At 32.3% G+C, this 25,293-nt stretch overlaps 1 protein-coding gene across 2 annotated transcripts in view; it reads left to right on the top strand.

Moving 5' to 3' along the window:
- LOC140040708 (cubilin-like) overlaps positions 1-25,293 on the top strand; it is a 143,223-nt gene that overhangs the window by 23,670 nt on the left and 94,260 nt on the right. For both annotated transcript variants that reach the window (XM_072086837.1, XM_072086838.1), the window contains exons 3-19: positions 3,377-3,565; positions 3,773-3,811; positions 4,468-4,569; positions 7,138-7,241; positions 8,269-8,398; positions 9,276-9,450; positions 10,212-10,343; positions 11,969-12,064; positions 13,129-13,250; positions 13,391-13,577; positions 13,981-14,516; positions 14,868-15,030; positions 17,610-17,800; positions 19,313-19,475; positions 21,641-21,822; positions 23,544-23,724; positions 24,664-24,892. In XM_072086837.1, the coding sequence (XP_071942938.1) occupies positions 3,377-3,565; positions 3,773-3,811; positions 4,468-4,569; positions 7,138-7,241; positions 8,269-8,398; positions 9,276-9,450; positions 10,212-10,343; positions 11,969-12,064; positions 13,129-13,250; positions 13,391-13,577; positions 13,981-14,516; positions 14,868-15,030; positions 17,610-17,800; positions 19,313-19,475; positions 21,641-21,822; positions 23,544-23,724; positions 24,664-24,892 (2,921 nt within the window). The remainder of the gene's footprint in view (positions 1-3,376; positions 3,566-3,772; positions 3,812-4,467; positions 4,570-7,137; positions 7,242-8,268; positions 8,399-9,275; positions 9,451-10,211; positions 10,344-11,968; positions 12,065-13,128; positions 13,251-13,390; positions 13,578-13,980; positions 14,517-14,867; positions 15,031-17,609; positions 17,801-19,312; positions 19,476-21,640; positions 21,823-23,543; positions 23,725-24,663; positions 24,893-25,293) is intronic.

The following is a 25,293-nucleotide window of genomic DNA, read 5'->3' as shown; positions in this document are numbered from 1 at the left end:
AATACCGATATTTTACTCTCAGTTAGGGGGTGCGTCTTATACACAGGTGCGACTTATACACCGAAATATACGGTACATAAAATACAGCCATATATATAAAACAGTGGGGTTCATTTTGTTTTTAACGGGACAAAAAACAACAATACAGTATAAATATAAAATGGTCGGTTCGCGTGGAAAGTTAAATTGACGATCGAGAGAGAAAAATGTAAACAAACTGTACTTCGTATCCCAGCATGCAATGGTACTTCAGATAAAATTATTTACGACCAGTAATCTGCGTCGCTAGTGTAAATGCTCTGGGCCGGCCTAAAAGGTAAATATTTGCAACCGGCCCAGGACCGGCCCTGGACCCAAACGTAAGTGTAAATTGGGTCTAAGCTGGATCTCGCTAATTCTGGATCCCAAAACAGGATTCCGCCGCTTTGACAGTATTTATCATATGATCGGGACAGTTGATACTGGATTTGTTTTGGACTACTCTCATCGGCCAAACTTTTAGTGCAGATTTTTAACAGGAATTTAACCACCACCAAGACGAGATTTGTCAATATGATCAGGACTCTTCGTGAGCCAAACTGGATTTGTTTAACAATCTCATGATTTGAAATCCCACTGATTAGCTGGATTTTTCATTATAATCGGACCCATAAATTTAGGATAGAGACAGGACTAGTTTTTTAACAGTATTTTAACATTTTAATAATATTTTAACATTTGCAATTTGATGTATTTTTGCTTTGTTGTTTTATTGTCTTAATTTTTCAATTTCCATTTAAAGTGGATCAATAACATTTCTTGAATCTTGAATCTGAATTGTTTAGTGTAAATAATAATTCAATATTGGTTCATCTTGATTCAGAATTCTTATGAGTGCAATGTTGCATTCCCAGCTCTACGATAATAGAGGTATTTACTGAATTGGCTACTAGTACTACTGTATATTTCTTCACAATCACTGCAATAGTGATGTCCACGAGTTGTTGTACATCGGGCCATAAATTACTGTATGAGAAAATCAAACCACTCTGCTAAGCTCTTCCCGATATGAAATGAAGCTGAAGCATTGTTTACATGTCTAACCAAATGTTGGAGTCGATTGGGTTGTTAACGAGATTGTGTCAAGAAAATTGCGTCTACACCGATCTCGATGTGGAAGTTTATATACATTGTAGCTAACCCATGTAGGCCTAGTATAGGCACAGCACTGCTAAAAAAGGCCCTAAATCTGGCCGCTTCTTTCCTATTCTGTCAAAATATTTTACTCATACTTAATTGTTTCTTTTATTTTTAACTTAATCTCAGGCCATTATTTTATCTTTCTAATGAATACCAGATAACGTAGGCCTACATGGTCAACCGTATATAATATACTGCAGTTTAGATCCTAATTCTATTTATAGACATACGTCCCTGTAAGTATTCTACCGCATGGGTATCTGATGGGTTATCACAAACAAGATGTCGCAATCCGCAATTTGATTGGCTTTCAATAGCCGTTCACAAGCCTCACGAGCTGATTCTATTTAGAGCCGATCGCCATTTAACCTGTCATTTTAAATTTTGTGCCATTTCTGCTGCCTCAAATTTGGGGATATATTTATTCAACCAATATAAATCAATTATTTTTTCATAGCATCAATAATCCATTTGATATACCGTACAGGATTTATTAGAGGGTTTTTTAACGATGCTTTATTACCCAGCAATTACCTTTAATAATAATATTATACATTACATTATTATGTAGTGATTGATTGCTTAATTCAAAATGTACAGTAATGATTGATTCCAACATTTAAACATAATAGTAGTCAAAAACATATGGTTTATTATTTATTTTACTGATGAAATATAGCTCATTTCTCTATGGAATTAAGGCAGTCAATATCTGTCATCAAATACTGTATTGTACATAAATAATGCCTAAACCAGAAGTTGTTTGCTACCTGTTGGACTACCAGGAATTTATGGTGGTACTACTACTGCATGACCTCTACTATGGAAGGCCATTGGTACTTGCTCTAGGCTGGTACTTATGAGGTTGAATTTTCTTCAAGGATGAGTTTTTTGGTCTGTGAACAGCATTAAGACCAGGCAGGGATTTTTTACATTTCCATTTTTTGCATCTTGCCTAAGCATTAAAGCAATGCTCACAAATTGCTTTTACTTATGTGAAGCTAGTTTAACACATGTTACTTTATAATCTCTTAACCACTTTATTTGAATATTTACCAGTGTGTGTGGATTTATGTGTTTTTTAATAGTTTCCACGGGAAAATTATTGATAAATAATAATTATGGTCTAGGACAACTATCCCCTGGACAACTACCACCCGGGAAAACTACCACCCCGACAATTACCCCCCCAGACAATCGCCCTTCTAGGACAATTATCCCCTAGGACAATTACCCTCTAGGACCACTAGGACAATTACCCCCTAGGACAATTACCCCCTAGGACAATTACCCTCTAGGACAACTACCCTCTAGGACAACTACCCTTTAGGACCACTAGGACAATTACCCCCTAGGACAATTACCCCCTAGGACAATTACCCCCTAGGACAATTACCCTCTAGGAAAACTACCCTCTAGGACAACTACAGCTTTTGACAACTACGATTGGTAACCAAATTAACAAGCTGCTTCGTTTAGTGCCAATTGTATTGTAAATCAAATAGTGTGCGAGGAGGGGACTACATGGGCGGTGTACTACAATATACATTTTACAATATTTGACATGAAATTATTATTAACATGTAGCATCTGTAGACTTACGACAGTGAATTAGCTTAAATATAAAATAAATTTTAATGTTTTCCATTTTAAAGAACAGTACATTTGGCATCAGCGATATGATTTTCATAAATAAAATAAATTAATAAAATTTCTCTCACACATTCATAAAACAGATAGTTTTACACTGATCGAGGGTGAAATTAAGTAGAAAGTCCAAAGTGTGAATAATGGTAAACTTTTACCATAATTTAATCAAGTTCGAATGAAGCTACAGTATGACTTCTTCCAGAGCACATGTCCAGTCTGAGTTTTCAAATTCCCATTTAGACTCTCTTCCCAGATGTGCTTTGGGATGTGCTCATGCTCCCTCCGAGTTTACACATTTTTTTTAGCCCACATGGTAACTGTTTTCTAATGCTTCCGTTCTCTTTAATATGACTGCCTAAAGGAGTGGTTATTTGATTGACTAGCCCACGATCAAGCCTTAAAGGGCGTAAGATGTATTCAAACATCAAAACCTTGTAAAAACACATCTATAGAATAAGTAACATTTTACAAACTATGAATCTATAGTAGTACTTAAACTAATTAATTAAATTAATTAATTAATTGCTTATATATTGTTTATAAATAGATTGATGAAAATTCAGAAGCAATTAAACAGTTACAAAGTACAACTCCTCCTCCAGATGTGAGTGATCAGGTGACCCAACTACAAGGTGATGTTGCATCATTGCAAGCCAGGGTTACTAACCTTGAAAACAACGGAGGTGCTACAATTCCACCAGACTTTGATTCTCGATTAAGTGCTCTGGAAAGTCAGGTAAAATTAGCTAATGATGATATTTATTTGCTGCGAACACATTCGTTATTGGCCGTTTCTACATTTAGCTAGAATTTACATAAGCAGTTGAATTGTTGGTTTCTACGATTGTTTCTACAATAACCAGCGTTTTCTATGGTTGTTAAATTACTCTATGATCTCATAATATTTACAATGTTTAAAATCTGATTACAATTTGCATTTCAGATGTCCGACCTCCAATCTGAAGTTAATGGTATTAAGAATGTGAGTTTCATATTAGCTTTTTTTTTTATTTTTCAGAGAATTACAAAAATCATGACATTATGCTCATGGTAACCTTACATAGGTCCCTTTTCTGTTGCGAAAAAAATAATTATTAATCGTGTGAATAAATTAACCCCAATTTAACAGGTTATCGCTGTTAACGTTTAGCTGAAACAGAAAATAACTGTTATTTAATTGACAGCCTAGTATGAAATTGAAACTAAACTATCTACATTGAATCTAATAGTAATACTATATCCTTCGAATTGACCACCAGAGCCCATTGCATATTATGTAATGCTAACTACCACCAACTGATTAAACGGTTATTTTTGGAGCACAAATTTACTAGAAATGCAGTTGATATAAAAATTATATTTTAAATCTAGTTTGAAATAAACAGTTTAAGCACAATGCAGCAGAAACAAATTAATTACCATAGCATTGCAATTTAATTCATGTAAATGGTCGTTGAAAATAAGCAGCCTATTTTATTTTTTTATAACATTTTGTGTAAAGTTGTTTAAATTTTTAAAAAGTATATAATTTTAAAATGTTTATTATCACAAGTAAATATACATTTCTAATTTGTGTTTTAAATTCAGGTTTTATCATATTTTATGTGATAACATTGTACATGTTTTTCTATTATCAAGGATCTAGAATTGAACAATTGTGCAAGTCATCCTTGTCAAAATGGAGGTTCTTGTGTTAGTATGTATAGTGGCTTTTATTGTCACTGTACCAGTAACTGGAAGGTAATTTTACAGTTCTTAAGTTACTTGTTTAAATATTAACAATACCTTATCACTCTTTGCCATAAACCCTTTCAAACAAATAAGCTTTGAATAACCTACCACTGTTGTTGAATAATACAATAAAAAAAGCAGTATTGATTATACTTTTGCGTTTGCCCACACCATGCACTTCCAAAAAGAAATATAAAAGTTCAAGTAAGAAAAGTTGAGAATTTTGTTTTCAAAATGAAAAAAAATGTTAAAAAACAAGTTGTCATCGTCACTTTGAACAAGTTAGTTTATCTATGAAAATGCACATTGTACGTAGATATATGCGTAAAATTGGTACATTCTAATCAAGTTACAAAATGTACTGTGTACCTTCCTAAACAAAAGTGGCTAGAAAAAAAAAAGAATAATCCAGAAAAACAACTATCACATTCAATGGTTATTCTCCAAGGTTATATAACAATTAGGCCTAAACAAACTACAGTACATAGGAAAAGAATGAACAAATATAGAAAACAAAGACCATATCAATCAAATCAAACTAGAATTTAATTCGTCACTTTGACGAATTATAGGTGATCATTTTTATCATTTTAATGAAATTAACACTTTTTAAACATGCATGTACGTTAACATACGATCGTAAAAAGTTGATGTACGCCATCCTATGACATGATGCATACGCTTATAGTGCTGAGTTGTGCCTATTATATGCCATATACAATATGATCTAAATGATCACCTAATAAATCGTATTCCATAAAAAATAAAAACATTATGTATGACATCAAAGGTAAGTAATAGAAAAAGCAAAACATAATTAATTAAGAGTTAGAAGAGAACAGGGTAGGCATACCCTTTTTATTCTTATATTATTTTGTTATCAATAGGATATTTTTCCAGAGAGTACACTAATAAGTTTGCTTATGATAACATAAAACAAACTGCAAAAAATTGAGGCAAGCCATTATGATTCTATATTTAAAACTTTACCTTTTTTGATTGTTTTATATTATATGAAATAGAATGGATGATTTAAAATTATATTTAATAATATGTGCATAATAAATAATGCATATATATTTAATCAAATACATCACCACTTATTTACCTAATTCATTATTATAAAAGATTGTGTTATAATAACCCAGAATTGTTGCAATAATAGTTGTTTTCATAAATAGGTAACAGTAGTGCAATGTGGTAGAATAATGTATGCATATTCAGTAACTATTGTTGCATTGCACTACATATTCATGAAAACAACTATTATTTTTTATTTATATAATGATTTAGTCCAAAAATCATGTAAGGAATTTCAAAAAAATAAAAAACGATCCATATAACTATAGTGAAAGTGTGCTGTGGTTGCCAGTCTTAGCAATGAACTAGTGTGTGAAATAGCACCCTACTGGGAGTCCCTCCTCTCACCCTTGTTCTTATCTTGTCATTTGAATGATGTCGTACAAATGGAATGATTTGATTAATTGATTATCTTGTAAATACGTGAACGTGATTGGTTGAAACTGCATCACATGACTACCGCTGCGAGGATCGTAAATCGTATATATCCTCGAGAACGATGATAATATTGACTGAGTAATTTTCGCGTAATTATCGTGTCCCTGTCATTAATCATATAAATTCTCGAGTACGATAATATTGACTGTGTAATTTTCGTGTGGCAACACTGATCGCGTTTGCCGATAAATAAACAAAAGTCATCTACTGGGTCTTGAACTCACGATGAAATTGTCACTCCATCACAAGACAACGCTACATGCGCTGCGCCACGGAACTAGCTTGAAGAAATTACTCAACTAAACTATTTAAATTATGCATACAAAGCGCCCTCATTTGTTATTAGTCCTCCCTAGATGTGATGAAAGACCGTTTGTTATTGGTTAATACTCACAGTAGTAACCGATACGCGCGCGACGCACTGAACATCCGGTGATTCGGCTCGATCGAAGAAGACGAATTATTATTTATTCGGCCTACCTCTGATAATAATATTATTATTATTAATGTGGGCTTATTGTTAAAAATTCTTCTGTTATTATTTAAACGACCTAGGCTAGTGAATATTTTATTGCCATTAATTAGTAATTATCTGTATATTATTCTTCGAAAGGTAAGGTGTCTGGGCAGCTTGTTTACATACAATACAAAAAGGAGGCCTAGCTACCCGACCCAGCAGATATTCTACTTGTTGTTGGCTATGTAATATAACAGATATCGCCTTTTATATCAGTAAAATATAAGATTAGACATCCCCTCGGGAATGATATTAAGTTCTCGGGAATTATATATTTCCCTCAGCTGGCGCTTCGGGAAATATATATTCCCTCGAACATAATATCATTCCCTCGGGGATGTCAAATCTTATATTTAACCTCTAAGCAGTCAATATCTATATAATACTTTGACTATTATTAGAATATTTTTTATAGCTTACAAAACTGATATGTGAAATCTCTTTTTTTCTACAACTTGAATTGGAGAATTTAAATTGCTCATTGCCATGGACTATGGATTTTCTCCAGTAGTTATTTATAATTGAAATTTTGAATTGTTTAGGGTACAACCTGCAGGAGTGATGTAAATGAATGCTCTTTAATCAGTGGAGGTCCTGATGATTGTCAAAACGGAGCTACCTGCACCAATACACAAGGGGGCTTCAGGTAACATAAACTTAAGCAAATATTTATCTTCTCTAAAATAATTCAAAACAACAAAGCATTCAGTTGAAGAAGTTTGAAACCCTGGATGTTATATAGGTATTGCTCTGTTTAATTCACCTACAGATATTTACCCAAAATAGATTTCAATATAAGAAAACTGGTAAATTTGAACATCATAAAATTACACAAAAGTACAGAGTAAGGCCACATATAAAAAATACTTGTTTATCGTCACTGCCTGCCCCTGGATTTTGGCCCTTCTTTGATTTTTACTTGCAATTGTAATTTTGTGCCTATGTAAAATCCAAGGAACATAAAATCAGAGTACGTATTCTGTAATCACAGGACGGATTTTACCATGAGCTTTGAGGTTTTTTTTTATGTCCAGTGAAGGCAAAATACAGTCGCCAATTTGGCGAAGAGGACAACATTTATTTAAATGCCAGGATTCTCCAATTGCTGTTAGTGATTTGGTGACCGACTAGCACGAGTCTAGGATATAACAACGTGTTTTATAAATTGTCTGTGAATTATGCCAAACCAAATGTTTGTCAATTAATGATGGCTAGAGTTTAGTTCAATATTTATGGTTAACCCCTCCCATAATGTACAATGAATTTTTATGGAAAAAATCCCTTCCGTCCTTGTTTCTTGAGGATGTGATGCTAAATAAGTATTTTTTTATATGTAGCCTAATAAAGAAAGGGATGATATTTGTTTTTATGTGTAGCAGTTTTTAATCGGTTATGTCATTTTGCACCGTTGCCCAAAAATAATCCTCAGCAGAAACAGACCTTTAGTGTTGTATTTTGTCTGAAAACCTTTGGAATTATTATTTATGAGCTGATTTTCGTTTATTTAATGAAATTGATATTTAAATGGGTTTGTTATTTTATAAGCATTTAAATGCTTCAAGAATTTCCCCTTTTCTTGGTTTAAATAAATATTCTTTTTTTTTTAAATTTAAAATTGTTTATATAAAAACATTGTTTATGTAAGAAAATAAAAGAAATTGTCATTATCATAGTTGTTCATGTGCACCCAATTGGTATGGTCCAAAATGCACAATTCAATATGATGATTGTACAACAGCATCTAATACTGAACTTTGTGGGCATGGAACATGTGTTAACTTGAATCGAGTAGTACTTGGTCAGGTAAGTCTATCTCTATATTAGAGAGGTTTCGCAATCTTACGAATACGATAACGAAAACGGATACGTCACACACACGTATTCGTTTATGTAAGCCAGTAAAAATCTGTTTCGCATGGCAACGAAATATTGAGGGTGCCGTCTAAAATATGACTGCGGTAAATTTGAGCGAAGCGCAGGTACGTGTTGCTTGGCTGCTAGGCCTAGCGTAACATCAAAGCGAGTGAGGACTTTAAAAACTGCTATTTATCAAAATTGACCTGGCATTTTAGTAAATTACTTTAGTAAATTACTTTCAATAAATCTATAATTATATTATAATCATGAATCATTCCTGATTTCAAATGCAAAATGTGCAAAATAGATCAAAAACTATACTCGTTTTGTAGTTACGAATATGATTGGTGATATTCGTCAACACGAATACACTTTACGGATATGAAATGGGGATCAGCTCAAAAGTGTCAGAATGTGTGACGTATCCGTTTTCGTTATCGTATTCGTAAGGTTGCGAAACCTCCCTAATATGTTTTTTTTTGGTGCATGATAATTATGTAAATTGTGTCAAACAATACTTCTCAATATTAGTATAAAGGTTCTGTATAGTATTATAGTTTTACGGTTTTATTCCCTTTGGATCATCCAAAAGAAAATACTTCTCAATTCTTAATATTGTTCTGATGCAGGAGAAAATTATTAGACTCAAAATATATTTATTGTTATATTGATTTGTTTATATGAAATGCACGTTCTAGTGTAAAAAAAACAGTTCTTATTCATTTTCTTTTACTGTAGCTATCACTTATTCGATTCCTCCATTTTTGTTGTCTCAATATTATGCCTTTCCCATCTATGCAACATGATTTTTCTTTATTATTAGGCCAAGTATGATTGTATATGCTTCGAAGGATGGCAGCAATCTGCAAATGCTGCCAACCCAGCCTGTACAAGTGATGTTGATGAATGTCAAGCTAGGATTTATCCTTGTTCCAATGATCCATATGTTCCTTGTATTAATGTACAAGGATCGTATTATTGCAGCACATGTCCAACTGGTAAGAATATTTGTATTTATAGCATAAATATGTTTTTCTAATTATTTAAGCCCTATGATTTTAGTAAGAAACTTTAACCTTTACTATTGAGGTGAAATTGTCAAATTAGGGTTTTCAAAATTATGATTGAGTTTGATAAAACTTTTTGTTAACTAGAATTGAACCTATTTTAAAGACACTAGACCTACGTTTTTTTTACCTAATTTTTACATACATTTTGTGTAAAAATTAATACCATATGGACCTATTGCGATTCGTCTTTAAACTGTTAAAAATGATTCTTAAAATTTTAGTAACCCGCTATAAATCCCAACATGCATCGCGCACGGATTGATATTTTCATATGGTGATGCGATGTGATGCACCCACTTCAATCGATTGCATGAAAGGGCAAACAAATAAAAGAACTGTAACTTTTCAGAAAAAATACCAGGTCTTACCAAACGGATTCTGCCAAAAAAGGATAGACAATTATTTTTTTTTTATCATCATTAACCTTAGAACGCACATTTAAGAGGAGAATTACTTGGTTTAATGTTTTTAAAGTTATATGCATTATTTTTACAAAATGTCAAAAATTGCATGTCTAGTGTCTTTAAAATACCCAACGCAGTAATTAAGAATGGAGAACATTAATTGATCCTATGAGATTTTAATCAGTTTATAAAGTTTGAAGCACTCATGTAGGGCCCTACCAAAACGTTTAGTGTGTCAGATGGGCTTGCTTTTGCACCTAAAAATTCAAAAACATTGTTTATAAGGTTACACTGGAAATGGACATCAGTGTGCAGATATTAATGAATGTAATACAAATAATGGAGGGTGTTCACAGTCTCCTTATGTTACATGTACAAACACACAAGGCTCTAGAACATGCGGACCATGCCCAGCTGGTAAGTTTGTTTCTTTTGTTTGTGTCAATGTCAGTATTTTGGCCAACACCAACAATTCAAATATCAAAACCTTCTGATATTAATTTTTACATATTTTAGTTATTCCATATTTAGTGTTGTCCGAAATCCTGGGTAGAACTAAGAACCTTGAATCTCCTTCTACGATTATTATTTTTAATAGCTGAAAACAACAATCAAGATCGAAATAAACTATTTCCGTGTTATATGCTACATTACGCGAGTTAACATATTATTCCAGATGAAAAATATTGAGTTTTATATTGTTTTATCCATACGTAATTTTTGGCATTAAAGATATAACATTAAAATGAAGGCCGTTATGAGCCATATTTCCCTGATTTCTTATCGCGGGGAAATTCCTGACCAGCGACATCGATGATCAAGGAGTAGGCCTAGACTACAGGCCCGGCTACAGGCCTAGCTATATAAATAATAAGTTTGAACAAAAGAGCTTATGTCAATCTTAGGTAATTTTTATTAAACGTATAGGCCTACTTGCTTGGCGAATCCATGCCTTTTAAATCATTTAACAAGTTCGTAATTGGATCGTAGTACTGTACAGTAAAACCAAAAAGCACCGCCTCAACAACCTCGTGCGATGTACGATCTGTTTTTCTTTGCAGCAGATCAATATTGGTAGAGTCCATTAATTATGAGAGTGTTTCAAAATGTGAACTATTAAAAATGTGTCTCAACCACTGTGTAATTAAAGCGTTTATTTAGTTGTAACTTGGATCCCCTCAAAATTGATATTCGCATATTCCGGTTTATCACGTGATTGATTCACGGTTCAGTCGGCGTGTCGATTTTTGTCCTGAAACGCAGACGCGTATACAAATCGATTTGCAGACCACAAACATCCGATAAGAATGACGTAGATTATCATACCGTATTTAGCTTGGGGGACTGTGCAGGGGTGACTTTGTGAGGGGCAACTTTTTATTTGGGCGACTTTGTGATGGGACGAATGCGCATCGTATGCACCAAGAATTCTTGGTGACAAACCATGTGACTTGTACGTGTTTGCCAAGACGGTGTTTCAGCTCAAATATGTATGAAATGCCATATGTGCCAAAATAGTTATCTTTTTACTAATATTAAATCAAAACACTGTCTAGAACCCAGACTATCGTTACATGTACTGTACTATTTCAATCGACTATCAATCAACAAAATATTAAATCGCAATGTTTTGCTGTGTTTAGTGGTATATTATTTGTAAATCAATTAATATTTCGTTACACAAGAATATATAAATTGTTTTCTCTTTGCACCCATCCTCTTCCCCATCCCTCAACCCTAATGTTACATACAAAACACAAATTAAGTTTGTTTAAATTTGACTCAAACTTCTCTTTCGGAAGTAATTCCCAGGGTGCTAATTTTAGTTGAGTACATACATCACTATGTCTATTTATTCGTTCATGTCAACAACATGTATTATTGCCCTGCGGTACTTACATTTGAAATCGCCAGTTTTTTAAACGCTGAAATTACTATACTATCTGTGGGCACAACCTAAATGGTCTAGCAATGTAAGTAATCATCTAGTAATGGTAATTTTGCTTGTTTTAATTATTTGTTGTTGTGTTTAAACTATACAGGATATTTTGGGGATGGTGTGACATGTACCAACATTGGTATATGCTCTCAAGACAATGGTGGCTGTAGTCCATATGCAACATGTACTAATAACCCAGGTTCGTTAAAGTTAATTAATTCTTTGATATCTATTCCTGTGATATCTACTCCAAAAAATAGATTTAACAAGGTGTTTATTTTTTGGCCAAAAATGTAGGTGTGTGTTTTAAGTCATAACTTAGCTGCTCATTAAATTTTCAGTCTCTGTATGTCTTAATACTTTGTCTTATGTGACAAAATAAATTGTTCTCTCATTGTCTATAATAATTTTTTATGTGTAGCATATCAACATTACACTACCGAGATTTGTGTCTGTTATTATATTTCCTTAAATAGCAAAAAGGGTGTTAGGTATTTACCATATTTGAATTTGAATAGGTCAGGTTGTATTTTAAAATTATTTGAAGGAGAATCACTAAGATACAAACAAGTTTGGGTCATTGTTTTACAAGTCACACCTGTTGCTGTTTATCTATAAGGTCATCTGAATTATGATGGTTTTATTGTGGGTGATTTTGCTTAATGACAACAAACACAACTAAATTAAATCCTCAAATAACATTAATGGGCACTAATCAAATATATTCATTGTTGTTTCAAATTGTGAACATGCATTTTATATTATAAGGTAAGGAAATAAAATCATCAAATGTGTCTAGATTTAGGGTTCCAGCCCATAACACTCTTTCACCTCTCCACTCCCCATACCTCAACATCCTCCATCTTCTCCTGTTCATTTACTAATAAACGTTAAATACTGTTATTAAAACAGTTATTATATATATCTTAATTGTTTAAAATTAATTAATTTAGTTTCAGTATATCACTGTGCGGTTTAGAATTCATGTTCTGTGACTATGGATATATATATAAATACACTAGCCCTTCATCAGTGCAAGTGAGGGAATTTGGATGACGTCATAGCATAAGAGTTGGCAAGTGCTGCCACAGGCACAGAACAAAAATGTATTAATTCATTTGAAACTATAACATGAGGAAATCTGTCCCCAACCGAAATTGTACTGTTTAGATCTCATCAGTGCAGCTTAGGTTTCGAGATGATATGTTCCGCAGAACTGTATATATAGATATATATTCAATTATTTTCTATTTCTGACTAAAGGAGTGCCATCTGGAAGGGTATGTACATGTTTACCTGGATATACTGGAAATGGTGAAGGATCTAATGGATGTACTTCAACAGGTTCATGCGACAACAGTCCATGCGTTAATGGAAGATGTCAGGTTGGAGTTTTTAACACTAGATTGTGTTTATGGATTTAGTACTATTATTTTACATTGAAACACTGTATTAATATAAACAATTATTGATAACATCATTTGCTTCAATATTATTTTTATTTTTAAATTTAATTTTACTTTAGGTGTCTGGATCAACATATATTTGCATATGCGAGCCAGGATATGAAGGAAATAATTGTCAGAACAATATTAATGACTGCAGCAGTAATCCTTGTCAAAATGAAGGAACTTGCACAGATGGAATCAATGGATATACATGCTCCTGTGCATTAGGGTATTCTGGAGATAATTGTGAAGAATATGCCTACAGTATGTATCTACACAATTGAATTATTCATGTGCATAGGGTTGTTTAAATTGGCATATACAGGCGAGTTAACATTTCTTGCCTTTTTATAGAAATGAGCGGTGTGGAGTGTTTGGGCATGTCTGGTATATATTCCATACATCCAGTTGAATAAATCTGGATGTTGAGTTACATAAATATGACCTTGTTAACTTGAAGTATCTGCAACCATAAATTGCCACAGTTGTGTTGATGCACTTGGCTGAGCACTGACAACATTACAATAGAAATGTTATGCAAAGTTTTATTTCGAAATTGTGTAATTGTTAGGTTAAACTGGTTGTCAACTCAAGCTTAACATATATAGTAGGTTTTTCAAAAGGTTTTTATGATTACCATTATTATTGTTGTTTTTACAATTTTTAGGTTGTAATGTCCGCTACAGAAGTCAAACAGGTTCATTCCAATTTCCATCGAGTGGTAGTGATTACCCTCATGGTGTTAGTTGCGCTTGGGTTATAGAGGTTGATTCCAACTCTGTTGTAGAGATTAATTTTCCCCAATTCAGTGTTGAAAGCCATCCAGAATGCGCATATGACTTTTTACAAATTAATGATGGTCCTACAGCAAGTGATTATTCGTTTGGTCGATACTGTGATGCAAATCGACCACCACCCACCCTCACTAGTACCTCCTATGAAATGTATTTTTGGTTTAAATCTGATGTCAGTGTTGCTTCTGATGGATTTACTGTCAACTGGGTCAGTAAGGCACCCGTTTGTGGTGGTGATTTAGATAATGAAGACTATGGTGTCATACGTTCACCCGGGTACCCTGGAAATTATCCAACAAATCGGGACTGTGTATGGCGCATAACAGTGGATTTGAGGAAAGTCATTACAATTGCTTTTGGCACACTTGAACTTGAACATCATGAAACCTGTGATTATGATTACCTTGAGGTAAGTGAGTAAGCTTACTTGTAAATGTCCTAGTGAGTAAGCTTACTTGTAAATGTCCTAGTGAGTGTCACAGTGTTGACATCCCTTGGTACTCAGAAACGACCAAAGCACTTTCAGCTCTTGCAATTCAATACAACAGGCATTGTACTTCAATTTCAACCAAACAAAAATTAACTTTATTTTAATTTATTTTCTTATGTATTTTTATATGGCTTGTAAATTGCTGAAATAAATGTATAGGATAACATAGACCCGTCAGTTTAAAGTTTAAGTTTAAATCTAGTATATTTTTCTTTTAATATGTGCATATTAAAGTTTTATGTTTTTTTTAAATATTTATTTTTTAAATAGATTCGTGATGGTCTATCTGATACATCACCATTAATTGGTAGGTATTGTAGTACAGTAAATCCAGTTCCACTAATCACTATTGGTCCGTATGCCTGGATTAAGTTTCACAGTGATGCATCATTAACTGATGGAGGCTTTCAGATCATATACACTTCAAGTCTATGTAAGATATTTCAATATTTTTAATATAGATATATACATATATAAACAGAAATTGCTTACGTTGAGGTGTAATATAAAATTTGAGATGAACCAGAGGAATTATATTTTTAGCCCTGAGAGAAAAATTTAGTTAAGGAGAGTCTCAAATGTTATAATACCTATAAAAAAGGTAATATCTGCTATTATATATTTAAAATGTATTGTATGTAGGCTAGGCCAGTCCTAGCATTATCATCTTACTAGTCCGGTGGCAGAAGGGGAGTATCGCCATTCAAATCGATCAAGGTAAGAAGTGTTTTTGAGATATAAGGAGTCAAAGTTCAAAATTGACCTTTTATAACAATGTATTATAATTATATATAGTACTGTATAACCAATTTTTAAAGCAAATTTGGTCTTTTAATATATTTTTATGGATAGAGGTACCTATTCAGCCATCTAATTAAAACAAATCTTTTGCAATTAAGGGTCAAATGTAGATATTGACCAATCAAAAAATGTGCCTGTAAAACCAAACAAAAACTAACATTTAACATAAAAACTGATGTTTTATCACATTCTGTAAAACATCTTATTAATTTAATCATACACAATGCAAATAAACACATTCATCATTGCATTAGCCTGAAAGTCAAAATAATATACGTCACAGGTAGTTACTAAATAAATTCAAAGTTAAAAAACTATTAGATCTGTGGTTATTTGATCATTAATGTTATGATTTTTATAAATATAATTATAATACTGTAATAATCAAATTAATACTGTTAAAATGAGAATAAACGATTAATAAAATTAATTTTTGCAAAGATTGGTCAGACTAGTTGCAGTGTAGCAATATTTTGAATGCAAGTGTAATGAAATGAACTATCTGATTTGATCTGCTTTTTTATGTTGGCAATAATTGGTTATCCGCACTTTGTGGACATAACATCGTATAACTTTGTCAGAAGAGTGACCTTAAACTGTAGATGTGCAGGGAACTTTGTATATGACTTAAGAGTTGCGCAGCGTAAGTTAAGCGCGATGTTGCTCATAAATTCTAAGCAAAAAATGATTTTTCAACGAATTGTATTTCATAATACATGAAGCAACTTTTGACATGATAAAAATAGCGTGCTACGCAAAAAATTATGCGAGTACGCGTATTTGAAATTTCAAAATGTTTGCTTTATTGCATCTTTATCTCTAGTAGTACTACCCCATAGTCTCTCTGAAAATAAAGTTTGGGGAAAAGCTTATTTTATGGTTATAAAATTGATATCAAAGACGATAAATTTAAGTGTGCCGACTCGTCTCAGGGCCAAATCGTATCAGGGCCAAATCGTCCCGCTGCCTACTGTACTACAGTACAGTAATTTTCCAGTGCTAAAATTTGTCCAATCTTTACAAGTAACATGGATCCTTGCAATTATCGACCCATATCCATTTTACCATCTCTTTCTAAAAAACTATTTTTAAAATTAATTTTTCCTTATTTAAACTCTCACTCCTTAATGCTTTGATTAATGTATAAAACTGAAGACTGGATTGAAGCAATTGACAAAGGCATATATGTTGTCATATTTTAATGCTGATTTAGACATTGTTAATTGGTTCAATCATTATTTAACTGACCGTAACCAAACAAAAACAATATCCTAATAAATATCCTGAATAACAGATTAAAAACCCCAAACGGGATCGTTTAAATTATAGTCTGGATTCCTGTTATTTCGGGAATCCCGAAAATGATATCCCGATAAAAATCCAGATTTCCAGATGGTTTTCGGGATTCCCAAAATAACAGGAATTTTATTTCCCATTACATTACATTATTCAGTTGTTTGTTTAATGAGATAACCAAGTTGAGTTCCTTTAATATGTTGAGGGTATTACACTATTGTTTTCCTAGCTGATGAGTGCAATATTCACTTTTGATGGACCCTATATTAACAGGTTTTTTGTATTGAGTTCTAGTTTTTACTAGGCCTAATTTAGTAATAATACTGCATGATAGGTTGTACAAACTTGAAAGAGTAGGGTGCGTGATAATTCTTTGTTTTTTTAAACATTTAAATCGCTAGACTAAAATATTGGGTGTAACTGCTGTATTTTCAATCATTGATTCATTGATAACAATGTTGTTTATGACGCATTACAATAGATACATGGCAAAACAATGCATCTCATAGGATCGTGGTCAAAAAACAATTCAGTTTGTAGGATCGCTATCAAAAACAATACTTTGTAGCCACAAAGCTGGAATGTGGGTTACATTGTAGTAATTTTTAGTTGTAATGTATAATCATAAAAATGTTATAATTGGTCAATTTTTAACTTTGACTCCTTATGTCTTGAAATTAAACACTTCCTACCCTAATCAATTTTCTTCCAGATTCATAATCAAAGGAAAATTCTTGTCTAGAAAAGTTGGATGGCAATTTGTCCCCTTTTGGGTGGTTATACCCACCAGCCACCAGACTATTCCGCGGTCAGCAAAGAATTGTGACACACTCTGGTTGCAGAGAGGTCTATATAATAACAATGTTACATCATTGAATGGAAATTAACATGTTTTTTTAAAATTATAAATATTAGCAAGTGCAGCATGTGGTGGACATTTGACGGCCGATAGTGCAATACTTATTTCACCAAATTTTCCGAATGCTTACCCTCATGATGCTGAGTGTATCTGGATAATAGAGGTTCCGTCAACGGAGGTTGTTACCCTAAATATTACTGATTTACAATTAGAAACATCTGGCAACTGTGTATATGACTATGTAGAGGTATGTTTTTTATAAAATAAACAGTGCAAAAGACCTAAATATCCACAATTTAAACATTGTTTATATGATGTACTGTAACAACCTTTTTACAATGTCTTTTGACAACAAAGTGTGTTATTATTGGTTTGATAGGACTAAAAATGAGCTGGTTACAAGGGTTGGTTAGGGTTAATGATATGGTATACTGTATATTTTATTTTATTTCATTTATTTTTTTATTTATTCAACTTCTCACTAACACTGTTAGTGAAGAATCGGAACCAACAGGTGGTAAACGCCTCTAAAAATTACGGTTCCACTGTCTTAACCGCTCGGCCACTCACTCACTCACTATATGCCCGTATTCTTAAGTCGGACTTTAGTCGTAGTTCAAACTTCAACTTTAAAAAGTGCTAGTTCGAGCTATTACTTCAAATTTGATTCATAAAAGAAGTAGTCGACTTAATGAAGCCCAGCTTTTATGTGCGGTTACGGAAGCTGGTCACGTCTAGTATATGACCAATCAGATGATAATAGGTTGACTATGCGATGAACCTGGATTTAGTGAAGCGTAAAACCTTTGCCACAATAACTTTTTTATACAGATTAATAAAATATTAATATCAATTAAAGGATAAAAATATCAGAATTTGAAAGATCTACGTTAGTAACCCTTGTCGATAAATACCATTTTACACCCAAAAAAATTCCTCTAAAATAATGAACAATTTGGAGTTATTCAAATAAATATGGTGGTTACACAAAGTATATTATGGGGGTAGAACATATATACATCTTGAATATTACATCTTGAATATTAAAAATTATATTCAGGTTTTGAAAACCATACATTTAATTGAAATAGACTTGATCTAGCCTACCACCAGTATTTTATACATCAATCATTCGGAAAATCACTTGTTACTTTTAGAATGTACTCAATTGTTGGTTGGTTCCTACTTTCGGTACTTATTTAATCACCTGATGTAACACTGTTTAGTAATTAAATTGAGTTAGATAATTAGTTATTGCAATTAAAACCCCAAATAGGGGTGGGTGTTTTTCGATGGTGGTATGCACTGTCTAATGGATATCCATCTTGAAAAATACCCGCACTCAATAACAAGAGGATGCTTCGCATTTATCTATCTATATTTTTTAACATTGCCATAAATCCAGGAAAACATTTACAAAGTTTATATGTTTGTGGTAAATACAATTATTGTTTAATGCAACACCAGCGACGGGTGAATATAAAAAAAAACAATTTGTGCATAGACTAAACTATTTTTTGGTAAAATTATGTGTTATTGATGAAACTTTTAATTTTACTATCTAGCTAATAGCTAAATATTTCATGCAGTATAAATTTTTCTGACCATATCTATAAAATTACAGCTTGATATTGATATTATTTGTAAATAAGATAACGAGTTACAAAGGTAAATTGTGATAGTTTGACAATGCGTTTATAGATTAGCAACAACATATTTTTATGGCACACTTAAAGGACATTGTTTGTTTTGTTAACAGATTCGAGATGGTGAAGATGAACTTTCACCATTTATGGGCCGATATTGTAACCCTCAAGCTATACCACCACCAATAGTCTCATCTCAGAACTTTATGTTTGTAAAGTTCCACTCAGATTTTTCTGTTGCACCTGAAGGTGGTTTTAGGGCACGTTACTATATAGGTAAGAGTGGGAAAATTTTGCATTAAAACATTACAGTAAAACTGATTTTTAAAACTATGAATAATTCTTTTGGCTTAATATTGAATATTGAATTACTTTATCTCAACAATCAAGCCTACAATTTTCCAAATGGTATTTTAATTTCATCTTGTATCTTATTGCTGCTTCCTTGACAAATTGTAAAATTGGCAGGGCCTGTGTCTAAAAAATCATATTGAAAAAGTAGCCCACCTTTTGCAAAAGTAATCTCCATAGAGTCCAAAAAAAGATGCATACCATGGGCTTCTCTTCAAGGTTTTACGGTAGTAGGTAGTATTAGGTATAAAAATGTCTCTAAAAAAATTTGTACCCTTCATTCATTCATAGTCACTAATACCGTACTGACGCGGGTATAAGCACACCCCCCTCGAACATGAAATCACGTCAAGTTTGGGGGGTGGGCTTATACCCGAGGATCCAAAAATGCAGATCGTCAAAAACAGCACATGTACACAGTGTATTCCACCATGCGAGCGAGCGCCCTCACGTGTACGGCGTTGCCTCTAAATACACGAGGTGTAGAGTGTCGGAAAATTAAGCTTATAGTTCGTGTAATTTATCGTAGAATATATTATTTTAAACATCTATTGAACAAGAATTTATCAAGCAGAAAAGCAAGTATACAATATTCGTTAAATAGAAATGTACCAAAGAAATTTAATAAGCTTGTTTATGGCAGCCGATACCAAATAGGGGTTTTCCGTTTTGGCGACTTGTAGCGTCGTGTGTGAAGCGATCTTCGACCGCGATGGAGTGTAAACAAAACAGGACCGCTAGGCCTCATATGGCCTAGCGTATATTAGCCTAGCTTGGTATGATCAAAGGTAGGTGTATTCGGTGTATGGACGTCGCCAAATACAAAATAATGTATTACGACACACACTGTAGATCTTCGAATTAATGGGTGGGCTTATACCCGAGTGCCTCATTTTTCATGAAAATTATTCAAAAGTCGGGGGTGGGCTTATACCCGAGTATGGGCTTATACCCGCGTCAGTACGGTAAGTCATTATAAAAAATATAATAATATACTTCCCAATTCAATTTCTCTTAATTCATCTCGTAAACAAACTAGAACGGCACTCCGAGAGTTCAGAAACCAGAAACTCGAAATTTGCAATGTATATTTGTTTTATATTATGAATCCAATACACCTACTTTTATTAAATCTATATGGCTGGCGATTCCATCTTTGAATATAGATGATGGCTTGGCATCAGAATTTGACAAGGAATTAGAGCACTTATAGATGACCTATTCTACAAGTTATTATTCATCAGCATACTAGTACACAATATCAAAATCAAAAAATTTTTACAAAATGACTGAACATGCAGTAATTTAAAAAATAGTTTTTGCTATTTGTGAAATCTCCTTAAACTGTCAACAATTTGTTGAATCATGTAGAATATTGTGCATTACAGTCTATTGAACTTTTGATTTACGCCATTGAGGGTGCAATATAATCTTTTTCAGTTTCCAGGCCAACGTTAGTGAACATCCCTGCATGAAATCCAATAGAGCCACCTATTTTTTTCTTGGCTTTAGCAAAAACAAAACAATAAAAACTATTTCCCGGCAATTTTTGATGTTTTATAAAAATAATAATAATATACAGTGTATGAATTTAAAAATATTAAACCAGGTCATTCCTTGTCAATGTTAATTATTCTAAAAAGAGAACAAAATATGCACTACCGAAGTAGCTTGCATTGAATGTTCTCTTGTAGGCGGTCTTAGACCGTGCTTAGCTATTCTTAAATTTGTAGGTCTAGCTGGTAAAGAGATGTAACAGATGAATATCGTAGGCTACCTACAGGCCTAAACTGACCCGTTGATAAATTAAAATTTCCTTCGCAAAAACGAAAATGTAAATCCGTGTGAGATGCATTCTAGTATTTATAGTGGACTGCTTAAATTTCGAGAGTTGACTTATTTTTCACATTCACGTCTCACAAAGACGAACAAAATTATCGCAATAGGATAGTACTTATTTCTACATAAAATGTAGTTTTTGACCTTAAATTGGATTAAAAATAACATGTAGTCAGAACTAACATTTATTTGGAGAGCAAATGTCTTTACATTAATCAGTGTTTCAACTAATTGTTGGTATCTCTGTTTAGATTGTGGCGGTATCTTTACTGATGATGGAGGTGAGATGAGGTCACCTTATTTTCCAAATGCTTATCCACACAACAGACAGTGCGACTACTTGGTTATTGCACCAGAAGAAATGATTGTCACTGTTACTTTCATTACTTTTGATATTGAAGCACACGACAACTGTATATATGATAGTTTAAAGGTGATATATTCATATTATCAAACATTAGGTGGCAAGGGTAAAAAATTTGAATTGGCTCATATTTTGCACATTGGTAGACCTTGATGTAAGTAAACCTGATGTGTAGTTTGTTTGGTAAAATATCGCTTAGTTTTCGAGAAAATTAAAAAAAAAAAATTTTCAGCCAATTTTGTTAATTTTTGGTGTATAATATACATAATGTTTAACAGCGTGTGGAAGCCAAACGTAACAACCTAGCGTTTTAATATTTTACTCTTACGTTATCTAGCACCTGGACAATTATTTAGTAAAGTTTCAAACAATTTGAATAAATCCTAAGATTTTTCCTAAATTAATTACTAATTAGCATATATAAAACTCTTTAAAAGTTTTTTTCATGTGCGAAAAATTTTTTTTAAATAAAAAAATCGTCAATCTAAAGTATAGATACTAATATTTATGAATCAAGTAAAAAAAGAATTGGGGAAACTATTTTGCACTCCGCAAGAGCCACAAGATTGTAAGAAATGTTATTATTATTAAAATTTTATCTGTCGGCAAGATCAATCAGATGTACCTATTGTTCTCTATTTAGCTATTAAGTTTTGAGCCAAACTTTTATTACGAGAAACAAACTTTAAAGATAAACTCAAAGTTCCTGGAATAAATTTGAATTAAATTGCAATTTAAACACAAACTAAAAATATGATCGGAAATTGGTTTAGGTTGGTCTTGAGGAAATAACAACATATGTAGAGTGCCGCCAGATCTCTCTAATCGCATCCAAAGCAAGGGGAAAGAGGGAGCCAAGTGCAATAGGGGTATTAGCAAATATATATTTGTATATATTTCATGTAATTCAAATTGTTACACTTTTTATTTGTTCAACTTGCCGTAAGATGCTAAAGTCATTGTTACTTGTAACCTCGAACACTGAAACAAAAACTGAAAATCATCAGTCCGCGTGAATAAATTCACCTAGTGGAAAACATAACAGGCTTGATGAAGCTAAGCGAGTTATAATGTTGAGCTCAGATAGTAATTGCCTAATTTCATTTTAGGTTAAATCGTTGAAATTTGACCACAAATTTATTATTAGTTTGTGTTTATATTATTTCCTAGTAACAGTTTGGCTTTATACGAGTTTTATATATGCTAATTAGTAATTAATTAGTAAAATTCTTAGGATTAATTGAATTTTTTTGAAACTTTACAAAATTATTTTCAATATGCTAGTTAACGTAAGGGTAAAATATTAAAACAATAGGTTGTTACGTTTGGCTTCCAGAGGCTGTTAAAATTAATGTAAATTAGACACCAACAATTAACAAAATTGGCTGAAAATCGATATTTCTCGATTTTCTCGAAAACTAAGCGATATTACTACACATCAGTTTTCCTTAATTAAGGTCTACCAATGTACAAAATATGAACCAATTCGAAATTTTAACCCTTGCCACTAATTTATGAATATGTCTGATTTTTGGTGACAAGTACTCTTAAATGTTTAATCATTTTAAGGGCTATTGCCATATTATTTTTTGGGAGATCGATATTGTTTATGTGGAACAAAGATATTATTTTAACTTCTTCTGTTAGTTTGAATGGTTTTATAATATATGTCATATTTTTCCATATTTCCTATGATGGATAGTTTTAAACTATTATCTTGTAAATTTGATCCCTGAATTCCTCGACAATGCCACTCTGAAAACATTACGAAAGATATTGTATTATTTCAGATATATGATAGTAGTAGTGCAAATGAAAATGATCTTATTTCAAACCTGTGTGGTTCTTACCTCCCTCCACCTGTATCAAGTACTGGCAATACAATGCTTCTTCGTTTTGAAACTGATGGTAGTATTAGTAACTATGGATTCCGAGCAACCTATGATTTTGACAATGAAATACCTGGAGGAGGTAAGTTATATAACAAAACCATTTAAAACAATTTTAATTTTTATACATATTACATACAAACTATTTAATTGTCTCAAAATTAAATAAAATTGTCATTTTTTATTAAAAATCTATGCTGTCTACATACAAAAATTAGCACCCTGGGAATTACTTCCGAGAGAAAAATGAGTCCAATTTTTTTAGTCAAATGTAAACAAACCAAATTTGTGTTTTGTATGTAACATTAGGGTTGAAGGATTGGTGCAAAGAGGAACAATTTTTAAATATACTCTTTTATCCACTCAGTATTGAAATAGTTGTTTTCATGTTTTATAAATAATATACCACTAATAAAATATTTGCAATTTAATACTTTGTTGTCACTGTCATAGTCAATTGAAATAGTAAAGTACATAAATTCATGTATCGATACACCACTACAAGGATTAGATTTTTTTGTAATAATTAAAGATGTATTGTCCCTTGAAACACAAAAAATGGAGGTCAAAATATTCTAAATTTAAATTGGCCATATCAAAGTAATATTAAAGTTAATCACTTTAAATCGAAAATTCGAGCCAAAAACAACAATTTTACCTAATTAACAGGTAAATTAATTTGATTACATTTCGTCTGGAAAATCGTCGTAAGTGAAAGTAAACAAAGATTTCAAACCATGAGTATGCATTATGCATGATGCTAATTAGGATTGTTTACAACAAAATCCAGTATTGCTTTTATTTTTTAGTTTACAGATGCTTGTAAAGGAATACTTTGTGTATTAAACTCAATCAATCAATCTACTTTTATTCTTGATACAATTTGTTTTTTTTAATACAGTAATTTGTCAAAGTACTTTTATCGGGGTAGAGTCCGCTTTTATTATAATAATATGCAAATAACCACATATTAAGGAAGAAAAACTGCTAGTATATACTAATTACTATTTTTCATATACAGATGGCTGCGGTGGTAGATATACAGATCAAACCGGTATATTTAGTTCACCCACAAATGGAAATGAGTACCCACATGGTGTGGATTGTTTCTATGTAGTGACGGTAGAAGATGGATACATCATTCGCTTGACTTTTGAAACTTTTAGTTTGGAAACCCATCATAACTGTATTTATGATTATGTTGAGGTGTACGATAACAGTACTGATGCAGTAAATCCTCTCTATGGAAGGTAATTTGTCATACATTTATTCATCTTTTTGTTTCAAAATATCATAATAATGCTGGTAACATACCGTATAAAATAAATAATATACTTACCATACTTAATATTATAAAATAAAAGTATAAGTACTTTAAAATTGAACATACTATAAGATAATATGCAAATGATGTGTATATTTTATTTTCTCCCTTGTTTTCTTGTAGATTGTTTTTTTCTATTTGTCAAATTGAAATTCATAAAACAATAGATTTTTTGTTTAAGCATAGAGTAGCATGTCTTTTTAATTTTTGATAATTATAAATGCATATCATCTTTATTTATTTTATATTTTATTAAACCTTATTTAGTGAGGGTGACCCTAAACAGCATATGCTGACAATCAAGGGGCCCCCATATAAACATTATAA

This window comes from Antedon mediterranea, chromosome 2, assembly GCF_964355755.1.
Source record: "Antedon mediterranea chromosome 2, ecAntMedi1.1, whole genome shotgun sequence".
In the NCBI taxonomy this organism is placed as follows: domain Eukaryota; kingdom Metazoa; phylum Echinodermata; class Crinoidea; order Comatulida; family Antedonidae; genus Antedon; species Antedon mediterranea.
This window is presented reverse-complemented; position numbering and strand designations above follow the sequence as displayed.